Consider the following 18,894-nt stretch of genomic DNA (forward strand, 5'->3'; position numbering starts at 1 on the left):
GAAGCTGTTTATTCCCCCCTCAAAGTAGACCTCCATGGAAGGTTAAGTGTTGGGAGGTTATATGTTAAAGTTCCTGATCAAAAGGGCTTTGTACAAATGCTTACCTCTGGATAACCACTGATTTGCCTCATTTTGATCATGATAACCAGCGGTGGAATTTGGGGTGAAATACACTATATATACAAAAGTATGTGAACACCCCTTCAAATTAATGGATTTGGCTATTTCAGCCACACCCATTGCTGACAGGTGTATAAAATCAAGCATACAGCCATGCAATCTCCATAGACAAACATTGGCAGTAGAATGACCTTACTGAAGAGCTCAGTGACTTTCAACGTGGCACTGACATAGGATGCCACCAGGGAAGCCCTGCTAGACCTTCCCTGGTCAACTGAAAGTGCTGTTATTGTGAAGTGGAAACGTCTAGGAGCAACAATGGCTCAGTCGCAAAATGGTACACAACACAGGCTCACAGAATGGGACCGCCGAGTGCTGAAGCGCTTAGCACGTAAAAATAATTTGTCCTCGGTTGCAACACTCACTACAGAGTTCCAAACTGCCTCTGGAAGCAACGTCAGCACAAGAACGGTTCGTCGGGAGCTTCATGAAATGGCTTTTGCATGGCCGAGCAGCCGCACATAAGCCTAAGATCACCATGCTCAATGCCAAGCGTCGGCTGGAGTGGTGTAAAGCTCACCACCATTGGACTCTGGAGCAGTGGAAACGCATTCTCTGGAGTGATGAATCCCGCTTCCCCATCTGGCAGTCCGATGGACGAATCTGGGTTTGGCAGATGGCAGGAGAATGCTACCTGCCCCAATTCATAGTGTCAACTGAAAAGTTTGGAAGAGGAATAATGGTCTGGGGCCCTTAGCTCCAGTGAAGGGAAATCTTAACGCTACAGCATACAATGACATTCTGTGCTTCCAACTTTGTGGCAACAGTTTGGGGAAGGCCATTTCCTGTTTCAGCATGACAATGCCCCCATGCACAAATCGAGGTCCACACAGAAAGGCTTTGTCGAGATCGGTGTGGAAGAACTTGACTGTCCTGCATAGCCCTGACCTCAACCCCATCGAACACCTTTGGGATGAATTGGAATGGCGATTGAGAGTGCCCGACCTCACTAATGCTATTGTGGCTGAATGGCAGCAAGTGCCCGCAGCAATGTTCCAATATCTAGTGGAATGCCTTACCAGAAGAGTGGAGGCTGTTATAGCAGAAATTGGGGGACTAACTCCATATTAATACCCATGATTCGACGAGCAGGCGTCCACATACTTTTGGTCATGTTGTGTATTTGTGAATTCAACACTGTAAAATCAATAGGAATTCAGATCAAAAAAACATTTTACATGGCAAAATGATTTTCTCTTTGCACCTACATATCACCCCCGATTCTACTACTGATAATAATAATGGGTTGAATTTATACAATGCTTTACATTGTATGGAGGGGGAAAAAATCACCTCATCTACTATCATTGTGTATGTAGTGTTCATATCAGGACAGCCTCAGAGTCACAAAGAGTCTTTTGGATGTTGTCTGCAGGGTATGAACTACCTGGAGGAACGTCACCTAGTGCACCGTGACCTGGCGGCCAGGAACGTTCTGGTGAAGACACCTCACCATGTGAAGATCACAGACTTTGGACTGGCCAAGCTGCTCACCGCCGACGAGAAGGAGTACCATGCTGATGGGGGGAAGGTTGGAGCAGCCGACACCACTGATCATTCCAATAGTCACATTTATTTTTGTACAACACATTTCATTTCCCTACTGGAACAATAAACATTGAATTCAGTTAAACTTTTACTGGATGATCAATGGATTTAACTGTGTGAATAAAGTGAGTGAAAATACTCACTCAACCATGGCTGACCAATAATCTTTACTCCTAGGTGCCCATAAAGTGGATGGCACTGGAGTCCATCCTTCACTGGACCTATACCCATCAGAGTGATGTGTGGAGCTACGGTAAGTCCAACTGGACAAACAGTACAGCACGTATTTGAGGAAATAGTCAAATAAACTGAACTTCTGAACAACTGCAGCTTCTGAAAGGTTTCCTGGTGATGTTCCTGTAATGACATACAAGGTGTGACATTGTGGGAGCTGATGACGTTTGGGTCGAAGCCCTACGATGGCATCCAGGCCAGGGAGATCGCTGGAGTCCTGGAGAAAGGAGAGCGCCTACCTCAGCCCCCCATCTGTACCATAGACGTCTACATGATCATGGTCAAATGTGAGTGATGTGCGCCATAGATATATATGTATTGCGCACACACACAAGGGGATTGATGCCAGTCTTATTTTCCTTCAGGCTGGATGATCGATGCAGACAGCAGACCACGGTTCAGAGAGCTCATCTCTGAGTTCTCCAAAATGGCCCGGGATCCATCTCGCTATCTGGTCATTCAGGTAATTGAAAATATTATTATTATTCTATTAGATAGTTGCATCACCTCTTATTTCTTTGACGGGACATTACAACCAAGGTATTTGAACCCATGATTGTGACTAATTCACTTTCTGATAAAGGCAGTTGATGGCCGAAACATTTTACATAAGCAAAAATAAAATAAAGCTTTTAATTGAGAATGGCATCTATTTTATATCTAATTCACTTTAAATGTACATTTCAGGGAGATGATTGCATGTACCTCCCCAGTCCTACGGACTCTAAGTTCTACCGTAGCCTGATCAGTACATCAGAGGACATGGAGGATGTGGTAGATGCCGAGGAGTATCTTCTCCCCGACAAGACCACCCAGCACCACAACTCAGGGGTAAACACACACGTGCAAACAAACACACACACACACACACGGCTGATGTTTGAATTTTCGATCTGCTCACCACAGAATGGCCATCTGATGAGAGAGAACAGTGTGATCCTTCGCTACATCACAGACCCCACCCACGGTGGTTCTCTCGAGAAAGACATCACAGACCCCACCCACAGTGGTTCTCTAAAGAAAGACATCACAGACCCCATCCACTGTGGTTCTCTAGAGCAAGATCTCTCTGCTCTTCCAGGTACAGTACAAACTGTATCCATGGCGAGTTATTGACTTAACGTTCATAATACAGTAACACAAACGCATTGAGAGCGTAACAGTTCAGCAACATGCATCACTGCTCTCTACTGTAAGCCTGGGTATTAACTTTTTTCTTACCGTATTCTAGAATACATGAACCAGGACACCAAGCACTCTGATGTCTTCAACCCCAACTATGAGGACCCCAGCGAGCCAGCCTGGGCTACTCGGACCTCCTCTGGGTACGACCCGGACAACAAGTTCTTCAACTCCCTGCCGCGCGTGCCGGAGGGACCCGAGTATCTCAACATGGCCCGCAGTACCCTCCCTCGCTCTGTAGGTGAGAGCATGGACAACCCAGACTACCAGGAGGACTTCCTGCCTCAGGCCACACCCACCAGTAGTCACTTCCTGCCCGCAGCAGAGAACCTGGAGTACCTCGGATTGAGTGCTGCTGTACACACCCCTGTACGCTAGAGGACTCCTCCCACAGAACACAGGGGACAGTGAGGAACAATGGGACCTGAAGAAACTTGGATGGTGACAGATGTGGGACATCAGTGAGGTTTTGGAGGAATTTTTCATGTGGTTGTCCCTTTATTTCTGGAGGGAATAGGCTTCATGGAGCTGTCAGACATGATGCTCCTAGAAAATATGTTCTCTATTTCAAATCCATGAATCAACCATCCATTTAGATGACTGAGTGACTTTCAGATCAGAAGAATGAGCCAAAGCCTTGACATAACAATTATGTCATGCAAATCATTTTTACAGTCTGAGTCGAGTGTGTGGAACAGTTGACTTTTTATTTGTCTTGCCTTGAAATGTGAAGAGGACGGAGTAGACACAGACCGCTAAGGCTGGACACTGATGGACCGTGTGCTTACATTGCATTGTGGACATCATTCTTTACAGCTCTGTTCTCTGATTGTACACACTTGAATGCCAAGACTCAATGTGGTGTACCAAGCTACCGGTAACTAACAGGGTCAATCCAAAGGCTTTTGGAAAATGACACAGATGTACAGATTGTGTAGATCAATACATGTCTTGCACAAGACCCACAAGACAGTAAATAACTATTTATTCTAGGTTATTCGGGTCTCACTCCGTCTTGGAAAGATAAGTCTTACCTCTTACTAGTATTAATCATTTCAATTGGGCCGTAGTAACCATAAAGACATAAGTTTAGGGCTCAATTCAATCTGGATAGCAGAAGCGTTACTGATTGCGGAATAGAAATGTAAAGGTCATTTCAAATCAAGCCGACATCTGCAGCGTTTACTGTGAATGCAGGGGACATGGCCTTTAAAATTTCAAATCGCCCAATAAAACGCTGAACTCCAGCGATGCAGATTGAATAGAGCCCAACATATCTGTGATAGTAACTTTGTTTTCTGATGAGAATCGTCATTGCCGTGGTGAAAATATAAAGTAATACAATACTGAACAGGTACTTCACTGGAAGAGTACAAATATATACTATAAAGTACTATAACTACACACATGTACAGCCAAAGTTAACATATTGAATATCTTTCGGGTTAAGGTGTTGATGCTGATACTGAGGCTGATGGGAAAAGGGGACGAAAGGTCACCAAACAGTATATGGTATTGAATGGTTGTTGCAGAGGTTTAAGCTGAACTTAAATTGTCTATACCTGTTTATTACTATTGAAATGTTGGGGACAGTCACAAGGCTGGGCTGACAATTCAATTTTGAGTGCCATTCTTGGACTTGGAATAATTGGGCCAGATATTCGAAAGAGCAATGTAATTAAACGTTTGCACATAGTGACCTAGTAAAATGCCCTTTCCAGGTTTTTAGATTATTTTAAGCACAAATCATCGTCAACGTATTCTCCACTTAAAATAACCTTGAATAGGTGTTAAATAATGTATAGGTACTTTTGAATGTGCCCTTGTTTACTTCCATCGTTGTCAATAATGGATTAAACCTACTACTGTGAACTAAAGTATGTTAAGTGTTGGTTTTAGATTTACAATAGCTATTTGGCAATGAAGATAAATAATTTGGGAAAAAATATTATTTATGTGGGTTGTTTGAAAGGGAACATTGAACCCTAAAAATGTACAAATGCTATAAATGTTTACAATACATAAAGCATACAGCATTGTAAGGGTCTAGTTGAGGACGAGAAGTGTGTCATATCGACTCTTAGCTCTTGTTAACAATAGATGTAATGTAACTGTTTGTGAAATTCCTTAATGTCTAACAAAACCAAAATGTGATACATTGGGGGTTGTTTTAACAACCTATGATTCTGTCGATACCTGAATTACACATCCACATGCAAATTCACTTTCAGTTCATATGGTATGAATGTACAATACCAATTCAAATGTATTTCGTTAGAAGGTTAGACACTTGTATGTAAATGAGCATTTCCTGGAAAACCCTTCAACGTGACTCTTTCCATTGCCTTTTTTGAACCAATAACAGAGGCGGCTCATGCCCTGTTTTTGTGATTGTGTACGATAGTAGTTAGAAGTCCGTAATGCATGCAAGTAGAAAAAAGTTGGCAATTCAACTCAATCAAGCAGTTGGTAATTGTGAGACTACTACACTCTCTTTGAGCCAAAAGTGTTTGACATGTTACCATGACATTCTTCCTGTGTTTGTATACTGTATCTAGTAGTATTGTGTTTAGGAGATCACTTTCTATTGTGCACTTCACACATACAAAAAGTACAACGTTCCACTGTAACGCTATGTCCTAGATGCTACGATGCTGTAAAATAAAGACTTTAATCTACACTGTATGGGTTATTGATCAGGTTTTCCATCAGTAATAGAAGCTGACATGATCATTTTTCAAACCATAAGCCAGGTTTGTGTTAATTAGGCAGATGGACTACCTTGACTTGTCCAATAAACAGTCCTTTTCGTTTACCATTGCGTGCCCTAATGAACATGACCCAGGGCTAGTCAGAAGGACATTTTGTCAAGCAGAATAAAGCATGACATTTAATACAAAATTGATTGTTAGAGTATGTACAAATGACTTTATTAGCATGATTTCAACTATTTACAATAAGTTAAACGGGCTGTGGGATAATATGAAATGTCACAACTCAAACTGTTGCTTGCTTCATGAGTGCTTGCTCCCCGAAAACTTGCTTGAAGTATACCACGTGTTCCTCACAGTGCTCACCTAAAGGCCAATCAAAACAGAGTATTGGGTCAAAGGTCAGTCAATACACACCAGTGGCAGATGGGTGGGAAGTGATTTATTTGCAGTTCATTCAATAATGAGCTATTAATTCCAAGTTTTACTTATTACCCACATGTTGGTTGTGTTTTTAGCATTGGTACAGATTGGGTCCTTATAAATGTATACTTTTTTAAATGTATTTTTATTGGATATTTAGACAGGTCTATGCTTTGCTCTATTATGGATTTCAGTTTGCGTTGATAATGTTGGCGTCTATCAAAACCTGAAACCTACAGGAAACAGGTTCACAATCATTGATACTCTCCCACGTGTTCCAACGTTTCAAAGAAACCATGCAACTAGGATAAATGTATTCATATGAATAAAAAAGCAATAGGAGCACACAACAGCAGGCGAGGCTTCCGTACCTTTCAGCATATGCCTGTTGTTCCTGGCTTAACAAAGTTATTATTTGGGTCAAGGTAATCTAATATAAAAATAACAGAGGGCACTCATTCATTATTGAAAACTATGGCGTTATCAACATTTCTACAACATTCTAGAGTCAATGTGTGAATTCTTTCTATGGTCATTACAAAGGAGTTAGTCAGACCAGAGCCATGGAAATACAGGAATTTAGTGTCACCCTACGCAGAGCCATTCCTTCCACCTATCGGTGCAGACAAGTCACACTATTGGTCAAGGCACCAGACCTAAGACAATGTGGCTCGAGTAAGTGGTCTCCATGGTGATAAGTAGCACACTACATAGGGAATGGGGAGCCATTTCAGCTGAAGACCTAGTGTAGAGGTGTCACCTCACCTGGGTTGAAGCTGGGGCTGCCTCTCAGACGCAGGTTCCTCTGCTCAAAGAACCGGAAGATGGTGTAGAAGAGCATCTGGTCGGCCGTCTGGAGCGCCGCATCCAGGAACTTGCGAGCGGAGATGTTGTCGTTGCCGCCCACGCTGCGGATGAAGCGCAGAGCACCCAGCACCTGCTGTTTGGACAGAAGCACCTCCACGATCTCATCGTTGGCCGTGGACAGTCTCTGTCACACACACAGATAGATATAGGACGTTACAGATCAGCATGTTATACATGTCTATATGAGTACCAGGATTTATTGTTATAAGTTAGCCATGAATGAAGTTCACATGAAGGCTCCTTTCTTTCTATAATTAGTTGACAGGATTCTCTGGAAAAACAACCAATTCTACAAAGGACTTTGGGGATGTCCTGTGTGATAACTGATAGCTGTTTAAAATAGTCTGCATGTTAGCGTGTGTGTGTGTGTGCATCATACCTTTAACATGTCCAGGGAGAGCTGGTGTGCAGCGGGGTAAGTGCCTTCCAGAGACAGCAGCAAACAGGCCTTAAGACAACAGACACTACAGATGTTAATTCCACAACCAATCAAAATAAAGATCATACAGTAGAACTGATCCAAGGTCTGCTCAACCAATGTAACAACAGAGAGTAAATAATCAACCAGCGCTACAGTAGCCTTGTGCCTTTTACTTACAACAAACAGTTAGCTGGTGAGAAATGGGATCACAGGAAGGAGGTTCCCACGCATTATATTGGATTAAATATTATATAGGAATTAACTTTCAAAGACCGGGGTAAAACACATATGTCAAGATGATTTTATATTGTTTCCATTGGAACAGGCAAATCTTATGACGTGCAGCTGAATTTAAGTATTTGACCTAGATATTTTCTGAAGCATTGCGTCTTTAGCAGTAACAGCCTGCTAGCCCTTTGTATTAAACTTCACCCCCAACTCCTCTGAATACCCAAAACCTACAGGATAAAACTACCATGAAAAAGTTGAGCTTTGTTTCTAATAATTGAGGACTCACCAGAGGTTTAGAGTCACTGAGGACGTGGTACTGGAGGAACTGATGAAGCATGTAGAAGAGGCTGTGATGAACCAACATCTTAATGACCAGCTCATACAGGTAATGCTGGAAGAGAAACAGAGGAAAGTGGACCTTATATTTCAGACAACTCAACATCACAGTTCCCAATTGAAAGGTCATTTAATGACAATATGGGACAATAAATATGCAGAATCTACAGGAACACAAAGCATACTAGTGTAGCACTGCTAACATGTTACAAGATGAAACAGTGTCATCCCACCATTATTCATAAAACAACACAAAACTCTGATATAGCCGCACGAAAATACTTTTCTGCAACCTACCTGCACAGTGATCTGGACCTGGTTGAGTGAGCGGATGTACTCCATCAGCACAGCAATGATGAATTTGTGAGATACGTCCTGTTGGAGGGGTGAAACAATATAATGTTCAGTCATCTAACAGGCAATTGAGGAAAAAATTACTTTAAATTCAAATAAGGCAGCAGCCATTGAAATATGGGCTTCACCACCCTCACCTTTTTCTCTGTGAAGGAGGACAAGACGTGTGTATACATGTCTGACTGGTCGATAACCGCCTGCGTCCGGACGGGCCTCTCCCGAGCAGCGCTGCCTCGGCTGGGACCAGACTCCATAGCCTGAAAGAGATCAACAGGTCACAACAAGGGCTGTGGCAGTCCCAACTAGGGCTGTGGCAGTCACAACATTTGTCAGCTTATGATTATCAAGCAAATAACTCCGGCCTCATGGTAATTAACAAAACATTTAGCATCTCCTGGCTCCCACACATAGCCTACAAGCCACTGATGCAGACCTTTGGAACATAAATCCATGTAATATTGCCTACACATTCACAATAAATGGTATTTATTTTAGACCGGTCTAAAGAAACATATGAAGAAAATGTAGGCCATTTCAGACAAACAGAACAGCATACCCAGAGTTGTCCTTATGTTAGGTGCTGATCTGACTATGTCATATGTCTGTGGGCTACACTAGCTCATTTAGTAGACAACATTTGCTTATAATTCTGTGGCATTCTTTTATAGTATAAAGAAAACAATTGAACAAAGCTGAATAAAATAGAAAGGATATTTTCTCCAAATTATTTGAGGGAGTGCGCACATGCGAATATTCTGTGTAGTGTGGTTAACAAAGAAACAGGTCCTCCTATATGCTTCATTTAGAGTTAATGTAACTTTAGTTGTTCTACAAACGTTGGGCTACATGTTTTGATTTTTAAGTCACATGCTAGTCACATGCTAATGTAAAAAGCTGGTTTTTGATATAAATATGAACTTGATTGAACAAAACATGCATGTATTGTATAACATAATGTCCTAGGGGTGTCATCTGATGAAGATCATCAAAGGTTAGTGCTGCATTTAGCTGTGGTTTGGGTTTATGTGACATTATATGCTAGCTTGAAAAATGGGTGTCTGATTATTTCTGGCTGGGTACTCTGCTGACATAATCTAATGTTTTGCTTTCGTTGTAAAGCCTTTTTGAAATCGGACAGTGTGGTTAGATTAACGAGAGTCTTGTCTTTAAAATGGTGTAAAATAGTCATATGTTTGAGAAATTGAAGTAATAGCATTTGAAGTAATAGCATTTCTAAGGTATTTGAATATCGCTCCACGGGATTACACTGGCTGTTGAGTAGGTGGGATGCAAGCGTCCCACCTAGCCCATAGAGGCTAAGCAATGTGGCTCACGCAACAGATCAGAACATTTAGCTTAAAATGTGATAAACTATTAGGCTATATCTTCACATTATAAGCGCAGCAATGCACACACAGCAGAAGGCCATAAGCACGAATGTTCTATTAGCGGGAAAACACCATTATCAAAAGTGACCGCAAATGCAATTATGCATGTCATTTTTTTATTATAAAGTCACATTTTTGTGGGGAAAATTGTCTTCTCCAAACTTGAAACTCACACGCTGCTTATATATCCCAGTTAAGCTCTACAGCCTTTGTAAAAAAGGATTAAATGTGCTTAATTTTAAGATGCGATTTGGCCACTTTAGATGTGATAGAAACCTTATCAAAACATATAGGCCTATGGGCTAGGCTACATGAGGTGTGCGACTATGATTAAAAAAAGCTTTGTTTCTTGCCTTACGCTGGGAATCACTCACAAGTGATAATATATAATTCACAAGTTATATGCTAATATTGTCACCCATCAGACTATTCTTGATTTAATTTCGTCTTTACATATCCTAAATAATGTTTTAAATTTGTTTTGATTTAGAATGGACCATTATCATGCACCTGTATCAAAACAGGGGCAGTGGAAAAAATACATGTCATCTATGCACTTAAATAGTGAATGGAGGACGCTTTTCCTGTGGTTAATTTTCATGCCAGCCAGGTAGGCTATACTCCTGTTGTAAAGAGAAGCAATATGCTTAATATTAGGAAAGTTGAGAAATAAATATACTAGGCCTAGCCTATAGAAAGCTGATGGGATCCTCCTCTTTTTAATAGAGGCCATCACTCGGTTTTCTTCTGCAATTGCATAACCTATAGAAATGTTATGCAACATGAGCTCATGGGCTCTCATGAAGTGTTTGATTGGATTTTCGATCAGAGTGATAAGAGGGACAATAGAGTGCTGAGTACCAAACAGTTAACAAGTTTGGTAGGCTACTAACGACCATCAGCAGCAGAGCTTGGAGAAGCCTAATTACCGTGACTAAACAGTCACATGGAATTTGACTGCCGGTGTGGCGGTAATAGGGTCACCGTAACAGCCCAGGTAAGAACAAAAGTCAAGTTACTGCAACGGACAGTGTACGGGCTACTGTCCTAATCATCCGTAATACGGACGACAACTCAGATCTGTTCAGTTGATTATATCCTCTTCATCCTTTTTGTTATTCAAGTTACACGATACTGGTATGGTCCTGACCCTAGTAGGCAGTACTCACCACAGTGTAGGTCTGCTCTGCCTCCAGGTACTCTTTGAAGACTTGGTTGAGTTTGTCGAACACTGTGGCCACCACTGGTAAGCTCCCCTTGTCTTCCCCGTTGAGCACTGAAACAGAGAGAGAGGCAGTGTTCACTCAAGGCCTATGTTCACTATGGTTCAGGCTTCTCTAATCGTCTATTCTACAACCTTGTTTTAATAGTGTGCTTCCTTCAGCAACGAACACAGTCTCCCCTATCTGTTTCACAAGGCAGTCTTACTTTGTGAGCACACGGACAGGATGACCATCTTGCAGTCTCGTCTGCGCAGGAGGAAGTCGATCAGCTTGCCCTTGTCCTGCAGGAGGTTGACGGTGGGCGGCAGCTTCACCTGCAGATACCACTGATATCCTGAAACAGAGGGGGAACACACAGAACAGGTCAGACACCCTGAAACAGAGGGGGAACACACAGAACAGGACAGACACCCTGAAACAGAGGGGGAACACACAGAACAGGACAGACACCCTGAAACAGAGGGGGAACACACAGAACAGGTCAGACACCCTGAAACAGAGGGGGAACACACAGAACAGGACAGACACCCTGAAACAGAGGGGGAACACACAGAACAGGTCAGACACCCTGAAACAGAGGGGGAACACACAGAACAGGACAGACACCCTGAAACAGAGGGGGAACACACAGAACAGGACAGACACCCTGAAACAGAGGGGGAACACACAGAACAGGTCAGACACCCTGAAACAGAGGGGGAACACACAGAACAGGTCAGACACCCTGAAACAGAGGGGGAACACACAGAACAGGACAGACACCCTGAAACAGAGGGGGAACACACAGAACAGGTCAGACACCCTGAAACAGAGGGGGAACACACAGAACAGGACAGACACCCTGAAACAGAGGGGGAACACACAGAACAGGTCAGACAACCATGCAAGAACATGAGTACCATCCGGAACAACAAACTGTAGATGAAAAATGTGGATTGGTGAAAGCAATATGGTAACTACATAGCCTAGAAGAGGAGGTGGTTCTACTACCACGTTGGTTACTATACACCCATCTGATCTACAGTGAATATGGGTTAGTGGTTGTTTCTGGTCCAGATAACAGACAGTTAGCCGGGACATAGCTGTCTATGGTTAGATGTTTCTGGTCCAGATAACAGACAGTTAGCCGGGACATAGCAGTCTATGGTTAGATGTTTCTGGTCCAGATAACAGACAGTTAGCCGGGACATAGCAGTCTATGGTTAGATGTTTCTGGTCCAGATAACAGACAGTTAGCCGGGACATAGCAGTCTATGGTTAGATGTTTCTGGTCCAGATAACAGACAGTTAGCCGGGACATAGCAGTCTATGGTTAGATGTTTCTGGTCCAGATGATGACAGTAAGCCGGGACATAGCAGTCTATGGTTAGATGTTTCTGGTCCAGATAACAGACAGTTAGCCGGGACATAGCAGTCTATGGTTAGATGTTTCTGGTCCAGATAACAGACAGTTAGCCGGGACATAGCAGTCTATGGTTAGATGTTTCTGGTCCAGATAACAGACAGTAAGCCAGGACATAGCAGTCTATGGTTAGATGTTTCTGGTCCAGATAACAGACAGTTAGCCGGGACATAGCAGTCTATGGTTAGATGTTTCTGGTCCAGATAACAGACAGACAGCCGGGACATAGCAGTCTATGGTTAGATGTTTCTGGTCCAGATGATGACAGTTAGCCGGGACATAGCAGTCTATGGTTAGATGTTTCTGGTCCAGATAACAGACAGTTAGCCGGGACATAGCAGTCTATGGTTAGATGTTTCTGGTCCAGATGATTACAGTAAGCCGGGACATAGCAGTCTATGGTTAGATGTTTCTGGTCCAGATGATGACAGTAAGCCGGGACATAGCAGTCTATGGTTAGATGTTTCTGGTCCAGATAACAGACAGTTAGCCGGGACATAGCAGTCTATGGTTAGATGTTTCTGGTCCAGATAACAGACAGTTAGCCGGGACATAGCAGTCTATGGTTAGATGTTTCTGGTCCAGATAACAGACAGACAGCCGGGACATAGCAGTCTATGGTTAGATGTTTCTGGTCCAGATAACAGACAGTTAGCCGGGACATAGCAGTCTATGGTTAGATGTTTCTGGTCCAGATAACAGACAGTTAGCCGGGACATAGCGGTCTATGGTTAGATGTTTCTGGTCCAGATAAGACAGTTAGCCAGGACATAGCAGTCTATGGTTAGATGTTTCTGGTCCAGATAACAGACAGTTAGCCGGGACATAGCAGTCTATGGTTAGATGTTTCTGGTCCAGATAACAGACAGTTAGCCAGGACATATCAGTCTATGGTTAGATGTGTGGGTGTTCTCACTCACCTTCGCTTGCACTGATGATGATGTCGGGTTGAAAGACGCTCCAAGATGAGGAGTCTGAAGGTCAAGGGAAGCATCCACGATCATCAGTAATACCACCACCTACCATTTCCCTGCTAGCTGTTCCAATCGTCATTGACACCGTTTCATTGACAAGTGCCCGCGCAGCTCATCTAGCTACTCGTGTTTCATAAAGGATACAGAGCTCACAAGGCACCGGAGGCTGGCTGGGTACAGCAGAAGGACCTATGGAGAAGTCAAGTTAGTTTCTGTCAGGGCTTTAAGAGACATAATGAAGAGAGGGAAAGAGTATTCTAAAAGCGACAGATGGGAGTGAAGTGACAGAAGGTTACGTCATGTGTCACACAAGAGAGTGATACAATTACAACTGGAGTGACTGAGAGGCAGACAAGACAGGCAAAGACACAGTCAGCCAGTCAGTGACCAAAACAGCCAAGCCGTTGGTAAAGTCTGGCCTGTCCATACACACTCGGTGGCCAGTTTATAAGAACACCACTCTGTTCACGGAAATGAGTCACGTGGCCGTGGCTTGCTACATAAAGCAGGCAGAAAGGCATCCAGCTACGGTTCGATTGAACGTTACAATGAGCAAAACGAGTGACCTAAGCGACCGGTTCAGAAATGACCGGCCTCCTAGACTTTTCACGCACGACAGTGTCTAGGTATTACCGAGAATGGTGCGACAAACAAAAAGCATCCAGTCAGTGGCAGTCCTGTACGTGAAAACACAGCTAGTTGAGAGGTGGAAGGAGAATGAATCGTGCACGCTAACAGGCGGGCCACAAACAGGCAAATAACAGCGCAGTACAACAGTGGTGTGCAGAACGGCATCTCAGAACGCACAACTCGTCAGTCCTTGTCATGGATGGGCTATTGCGGCAGACGACCACACCGGGTTCCACTCCTATAAGCTAAAAACAAAAGAAGCGGCTCCAGTGGGCACACAATCACCAACACTGGAGAATTGAGGAGTGGAAAAACATTGCCTGGTCTGACAAATCCTGGATCCTGTTGCGTCACGGCAGTCAGGAATTGGCGTAAGCAGCATGAGTCCATGGCCCCATCCTGCCTGGTGTCAACAGTACAGGCTGGTGGTGTAATGGTGTGGGGAATGTTTTCCTGGCACACGTTAGGTCTCTTGCTAGGTCTCTTGATAACAATTGAGTAACGTTCCCATGCCCCAAAGAATTCAGGCTGATCTGAACACACAAGTGTATCAGACCCAGTACTAAATGGGTGTATCTAATAAACTGGCCAATGAGTGTAGATGCATAGAGTAAATCCAAGTAGCCTATACCTGTGAGGGGAATCCTGTAGGGGTGTATGGAGCGAGGAGGCAGCACAGGCTGGTGGACGTTCAGGGCACAGTCGGGCTCCCGCAGCTTGATGTCAAATATGATGGAGGTCTGAAATAAGACATTATCTACATCATGCCAGACAATGGGTTTGGACCGAGGATATGAAACAACACAACCGTAGGAGGAGTTTGCCTGTCTAACATCAAGCAGGGTTCTGCCTTGATTCCCCCTTTGGACTCAAGAGATTTTGCGTTTATGTAGACCTGTAAAATATATTTTCCTAGAATCTAGAAAAACATACATAGATACATACATACATACCATGGCACAGCATCCTTTTTACATTCTTTGGTGAGAACCCTGCTCAAAAGGATCCAATTGTCATTTCTTGCCAAAAGGACTCACCTGAGTGCTCTGATGATGCACTACCACCAGGTTATCCACCACGTTGAGGGCAAACTTCCCTGTGGTGTTGAGTTTTAACACGTTGGTCTTCTTACAGGATCCCTCCCTGGGAACAACATGTCGTTAGGCCAGATATTAATTGACATAATTTACCAATTTAGCCCTTCAGGTATTCCCTATGTATAAATAACACCATGGATATTTCATTTCAAGATTGATCCAGTAAATGACTATGAGTAGCTTTCTTACTCTAGCTAGTCCTTGTTTCTCTAGTTACACAAGAAACTCTGAATATAAGGGTGATATGATTGCTGCATGACCATGTTAAGTTAGGAGGAATTTCAGCATGTTTAGAGGAATGCCCATTAGGAATATGTTAAATAAGATGTACCTGGGTAGATGATAGAGGACCACCTCAGCACAGGGACTGTCAGTAGTTCTGGAGTGATGCTTCAGATACATTACATACAGCTGACCGTAACTACCATTAGAAACAAAGTGAACAACTCATTCAGTGTTCATACTGCTTCATACAGCCCAAAGGGCTTTTGCTTTTTGTTTGAAATTGTTACTTGAATATCGAGCCAAAATATCAAATATCAATTCAAAACAGTTACAAACTCACATGTTGGCCACAGCAATGTCCCTCTCTGACAGATTGAGCTTGGCTGGCTTGGGAACCACCGGAAGCTCGATCTCAAACTTGGCCATTTTAGACATGGTCCCACTCTGGTGGGACAAAAAAAAAAAAAAACAATAGGTTTGATGATTATATTTCCAGCAACTTTAGGATGCTAATGCTTCAACATGAACATGAGCTTTTGGTGGTATATATCATGTCTTACTGTATCAGCAGGTGGATGTTTGAGACATCTTATGTCAGTTGTGACCACTTACTTTGAAGACAAACGGCTGCAGCACATTGCCCTGGAAGGTGGTAGAGAGTAGAATGACTGCAGTCTCAGGACAGTACATGTACCAGTTCACATTGATGCTCTGACTCTTCAGCAGCTTCAGGCAACGCTTGTCAGGAAGCACCTAAACACAGAGAGCATGTCATTGACAACTTCAACTCAAATGAAAAACTGGCACAAGACAACTTTTTGACGAACATTTTGAGCCTAATAGGCATCCCTGTTCACATTGCAGTCTTCCTCTATTCGTATTCCAGTATAAAGAGGTAACATTACCAATCAACCTAATACTGTGCAGTACTGCAAAATCAAACAACTTTATTTCTCAGTCAGTGGTACATTAAGACCACTAGTGGTTGTAGTTTGAATTGAGTTGAGTCACGTAAGCGTCATGTGACAATGTTTTAGTATAAGAAAGAGTAATACAGGGCAAACTCAATTGATAGTGCTGCGATGCAATAACCTAGGAAACAATCTAGGAGTGTGTAACTTTCCTGGTAGTGCATTCCTATCCTAAATCACAAAAACGACTGGCATTATTACATATCACAAGAAATTAAATTAATGTGAAACATAGTTACCTGGTAGAACTCAATTCCCTGGTCAGTGATGAAAACGATTTCATTCCAGTTAGTCCAACAGAAGCCCAAAATACTGGCATTCTTCATCTGTCAATCAAAAAGGAGAATATAAAACAAATCACACCTATAGAAAATTGACTCATATTTAGTTACAACATGAAGAAATTACAGCTATTTTGAACTTCAAACATTTGACACTGCATATGCTTGCATACCTTACATTCCTGGGAGAATTCCAAATGTGGATAATCCGGTATGAAGTTTATGAAATCCTACGAGAAAAAAAACTGAGGCTTTTAGTCAGGCCATCAACATGGATAGAAAACAGAATAATTGAATAACATTGAGTTGAGAATGATTGCTGTAATGCTTACCACAGATTTTGGTGTTCTCTGAACTGCCAAAATCTTATTTCCGATCGAAAACTTGATGCACTTCACCTCTCCTTTGTCATCCATTCTGTGAAGAAAATGTATATACTGCATGAGAGACGATCATCATTGAGCTTATGATCTTCATCATCGTCGCAATATATGCATCATCTCATTACCTAAAGGCAACTGAGCTTTTGTCCTCTGGTCCTTTAACCACAACCCCAGTGGCACCCCCTGATCGCACTGCAAACACCTGAAGGAGAAAACAGGGTAAATAGAGAACAATCAATATATAAAAGGACTTGGAGCCTGGTATACATTACAATAGGAGGATAGTGTAACTTCTACTTGAAGCAATAGAATGAGGGTTACTGCTCATCTAATCTGCCTTGTTTAGCTGGTGAATGTACTGCCAGAGACAAGCATTAATGTTGACTGAAGTTCACTAATTCGTCTACCTCCTTAATACCTACCATACTAATTAGCCATACTGTATGGCTACACTTTAGGACCTTCACCACGGTGCAACATGGGAATCAACAGTTTGACAGCCACCCTCGTCAAAGCTAGTTATATGTACTTGCGTTCACATAAGCCAACATACTTGTAGTACCTAGCTGAATGTAAAATCAAGATAAAATATGATTTATTTAACTAGCTATAATCGCGCTAACTAAGCATCTAGCTGGCTAGCTATATCTGTCTGTCTCTGGAGTAACCGCCATAGCTGAGCATATCCTTCTAGCTAGCCTTGGCTACTATTAACGTTAATGTACCTGTTTGTTTGCTTCGTCAAAAAACACATTGTTGACGCTTGAGGCATTTTCAAATTGCACAGGATTTTCACAAAGTTCTAGGTAGTAGTGTTCCTCACTCATTGTGAACCTTTAGCTTTGCTGACTATTATGTCCTGCAGTTAGTTGTTCGCTCTGCATTTAATAAATTAACTGTCCAAAGCCTCTCTCTACGGCAAGTTCCGGTTTCAAAATCATGTGACAGTCACGTGAATCCCATAAGATATTAACGCCACACATTGAACAATGACAGCTATTTCACCGGATGCATAAACCACTCACTACAGCCCAGTGGCCGGCAGCGGGAGAAGATCGATTTTGGCCGACATTTTGCACATTTTCTCATCTTCAAAACATTTGATCTCAATAGAGTTTTCGGTTACTAAAACGAAAATATGTTTTGAACTGAGTGGAATAAGTTTTGTAGACTTTACCCTTTGCCAAAACACTTTTTATATCGCTTTATGTAGGAATACAAAGGCGAATTGAGTTATTTCACACGCGCACTTCACAAAGTGGGCGTTCCCTAACGGAAATATACAGATGCCACCTTATTTGTTCTGCCCAAAATGACACATTTGTTCCCATAAGAAACCACAGACTGTGGTCTATCTTGGTTTGGTTATTACATTTACATTTAAGTCATTTAGCAGACGCTCTTATCCAGAGCGACTTACAAATTGGTGCATTCACCTTATGATATCCAGTGGGACAACCACTTTACAATAGTGCATCTAAATATTTTAAGGGGGGGGGGGGGGGGGGGGTTAGAAGGATTACTTTATCCTATCCTAGGTATTCCTTAAAGAGGTGGGGTTTCAGGTGTCTCCGGAAGATGGTGATTGACTCCGCTGTCCTGGCGTCGTGAGGGAGCTTGTTCCACCATTGGGGTGCCTGAGCAGCGAACAGTTTTGACTGGGCTGAGCGGGAACTGTGCTTCCTCAGAGGTAGGGGGGCCAGCAGGCCAGAGGTGGATGAACGCAGTGCCCTTGTTTTGGTGTAGGGCCTGAAGGTATGGAGGTGCCGTTCCCTTCACAGCTCCGTAGGCAATCACCATGGTCTTGTAGCGGATGCGAGCTTCAACTGGAAG

General features: G+C 42.8%; 2 protein-coding genes across 5 annotated transcripts in view; one reads left to right on the forward strand and one right to left on the reverse strand.

Moving 5' to 3' along the window:
* Window positions 1–5,822, forward strand: part of LOC106579586 (melanoma receptor tyrosine-protein kinase) — a 56,227-nt gene extending 50,405 nt beyond the window's left edge. The window contains exons 21-27 of one of the 3 annotated variants that reach the window (XM_014159637.3): window positions 1,556–1,711; window positions 1,906–1,981; window positions 2,103–2,249; window positions 2,328–2,425; window positions 2,650–2,793; window positions 2,869–3,043; window positions 3,194–5,822. In XM_014159637.3, coding sequence (XP_014015112.2) covers window positions 1,556–1,711; window positions 1,906–1,981; window positions 2,103–2,249; window positions 2,328–2,425; window positions 2,650–2,793; window positions 2,869–3,043; window positions 3,194–3,522 — 1,125 coding nt within the window. In that variant the 3' untranslated portion in view covers window positions 3,523–5,822. Of the gene's footprint in view, window positions 1–1,555; window positions 1,712–1,905; window positions 1,982–2,058; window positions 2,250–2,327; window positions 2,426–2,649; window positions 3,044–3,193 lie in introns of those variants that run through there. The other 2 variants (XM_014159636.3, XM_014159638.3) reach the window with 2 other exon arrangements.
* A 223-nt stretch (window positions 5,823–6,045) lies between these two features.
* On the reverse strand, window positions 6,046–18,009 carry rmc1 (regulator of MON1-CCZ1). 2 transcript variants are annotated; one of them, XM_082965472.1, is made up of 20 exons: window positions 17,787–18,009; window positions 17,187–17,263; window positions 17,011–17,095; window positions 16,852–16,908; window positions 16,637–16,723; window positions 16,039–16,179; window positions 15,767–15,870; window positions 15,533–15,622; window positions 15,142–15,247; window positions 14,736–14,844; window positions 13,619–13,663; window positions 13,421–13,474; window positions 11,304–11,432; window positions 11,045–11,151; window positions 8,625–8,744; window positions 8,431–8,508; window positions 8,084–8,188; window positions 7,525–7,593; window positions 7,039–7,269; window positions 6,046–6,216 (listed from the first exon to the last, which is right to left on the reverse strand). In XM_082965472.1, the coding sequence occupies exons 1-20, from the start codon at window positions 17,886–17,888 to the stop codon at window positions 6,142–6,144; spliced, it is 1,971 nt and encodes a 656-aa protein (XP_082821598.1). In that variant the 5' UTR covers window positions 17,889–18,009; the 3' UTR covers window positions 6,046–6,141. The 2 variants fall into 2 exon arrangements, with proteins under 2 accessions (XP_082821598.1, NP_001133503.1); NM_001140031.1 differs by having other exon boundaries at window positions 6,053–6,221; window positions 7,044–7,269; window positions 17,787–17,956.
* Between the last annotated feature and the right edge of the window lie 885 nt (window positions 18,010–18,894).

Source organism: Salmo salar, chromosome 19 (assembly GCF_965601325.2).
Source record: "Salmo salar chromosome 19, fSalSal1, whole genome shotgun sequence".
NCBI classification, from domain to species: Eukaryota; Metazoa; Chordata; class Actinopteri; order Salmoniformes; family Salmonidae; genus Salmo; species Salmo salar.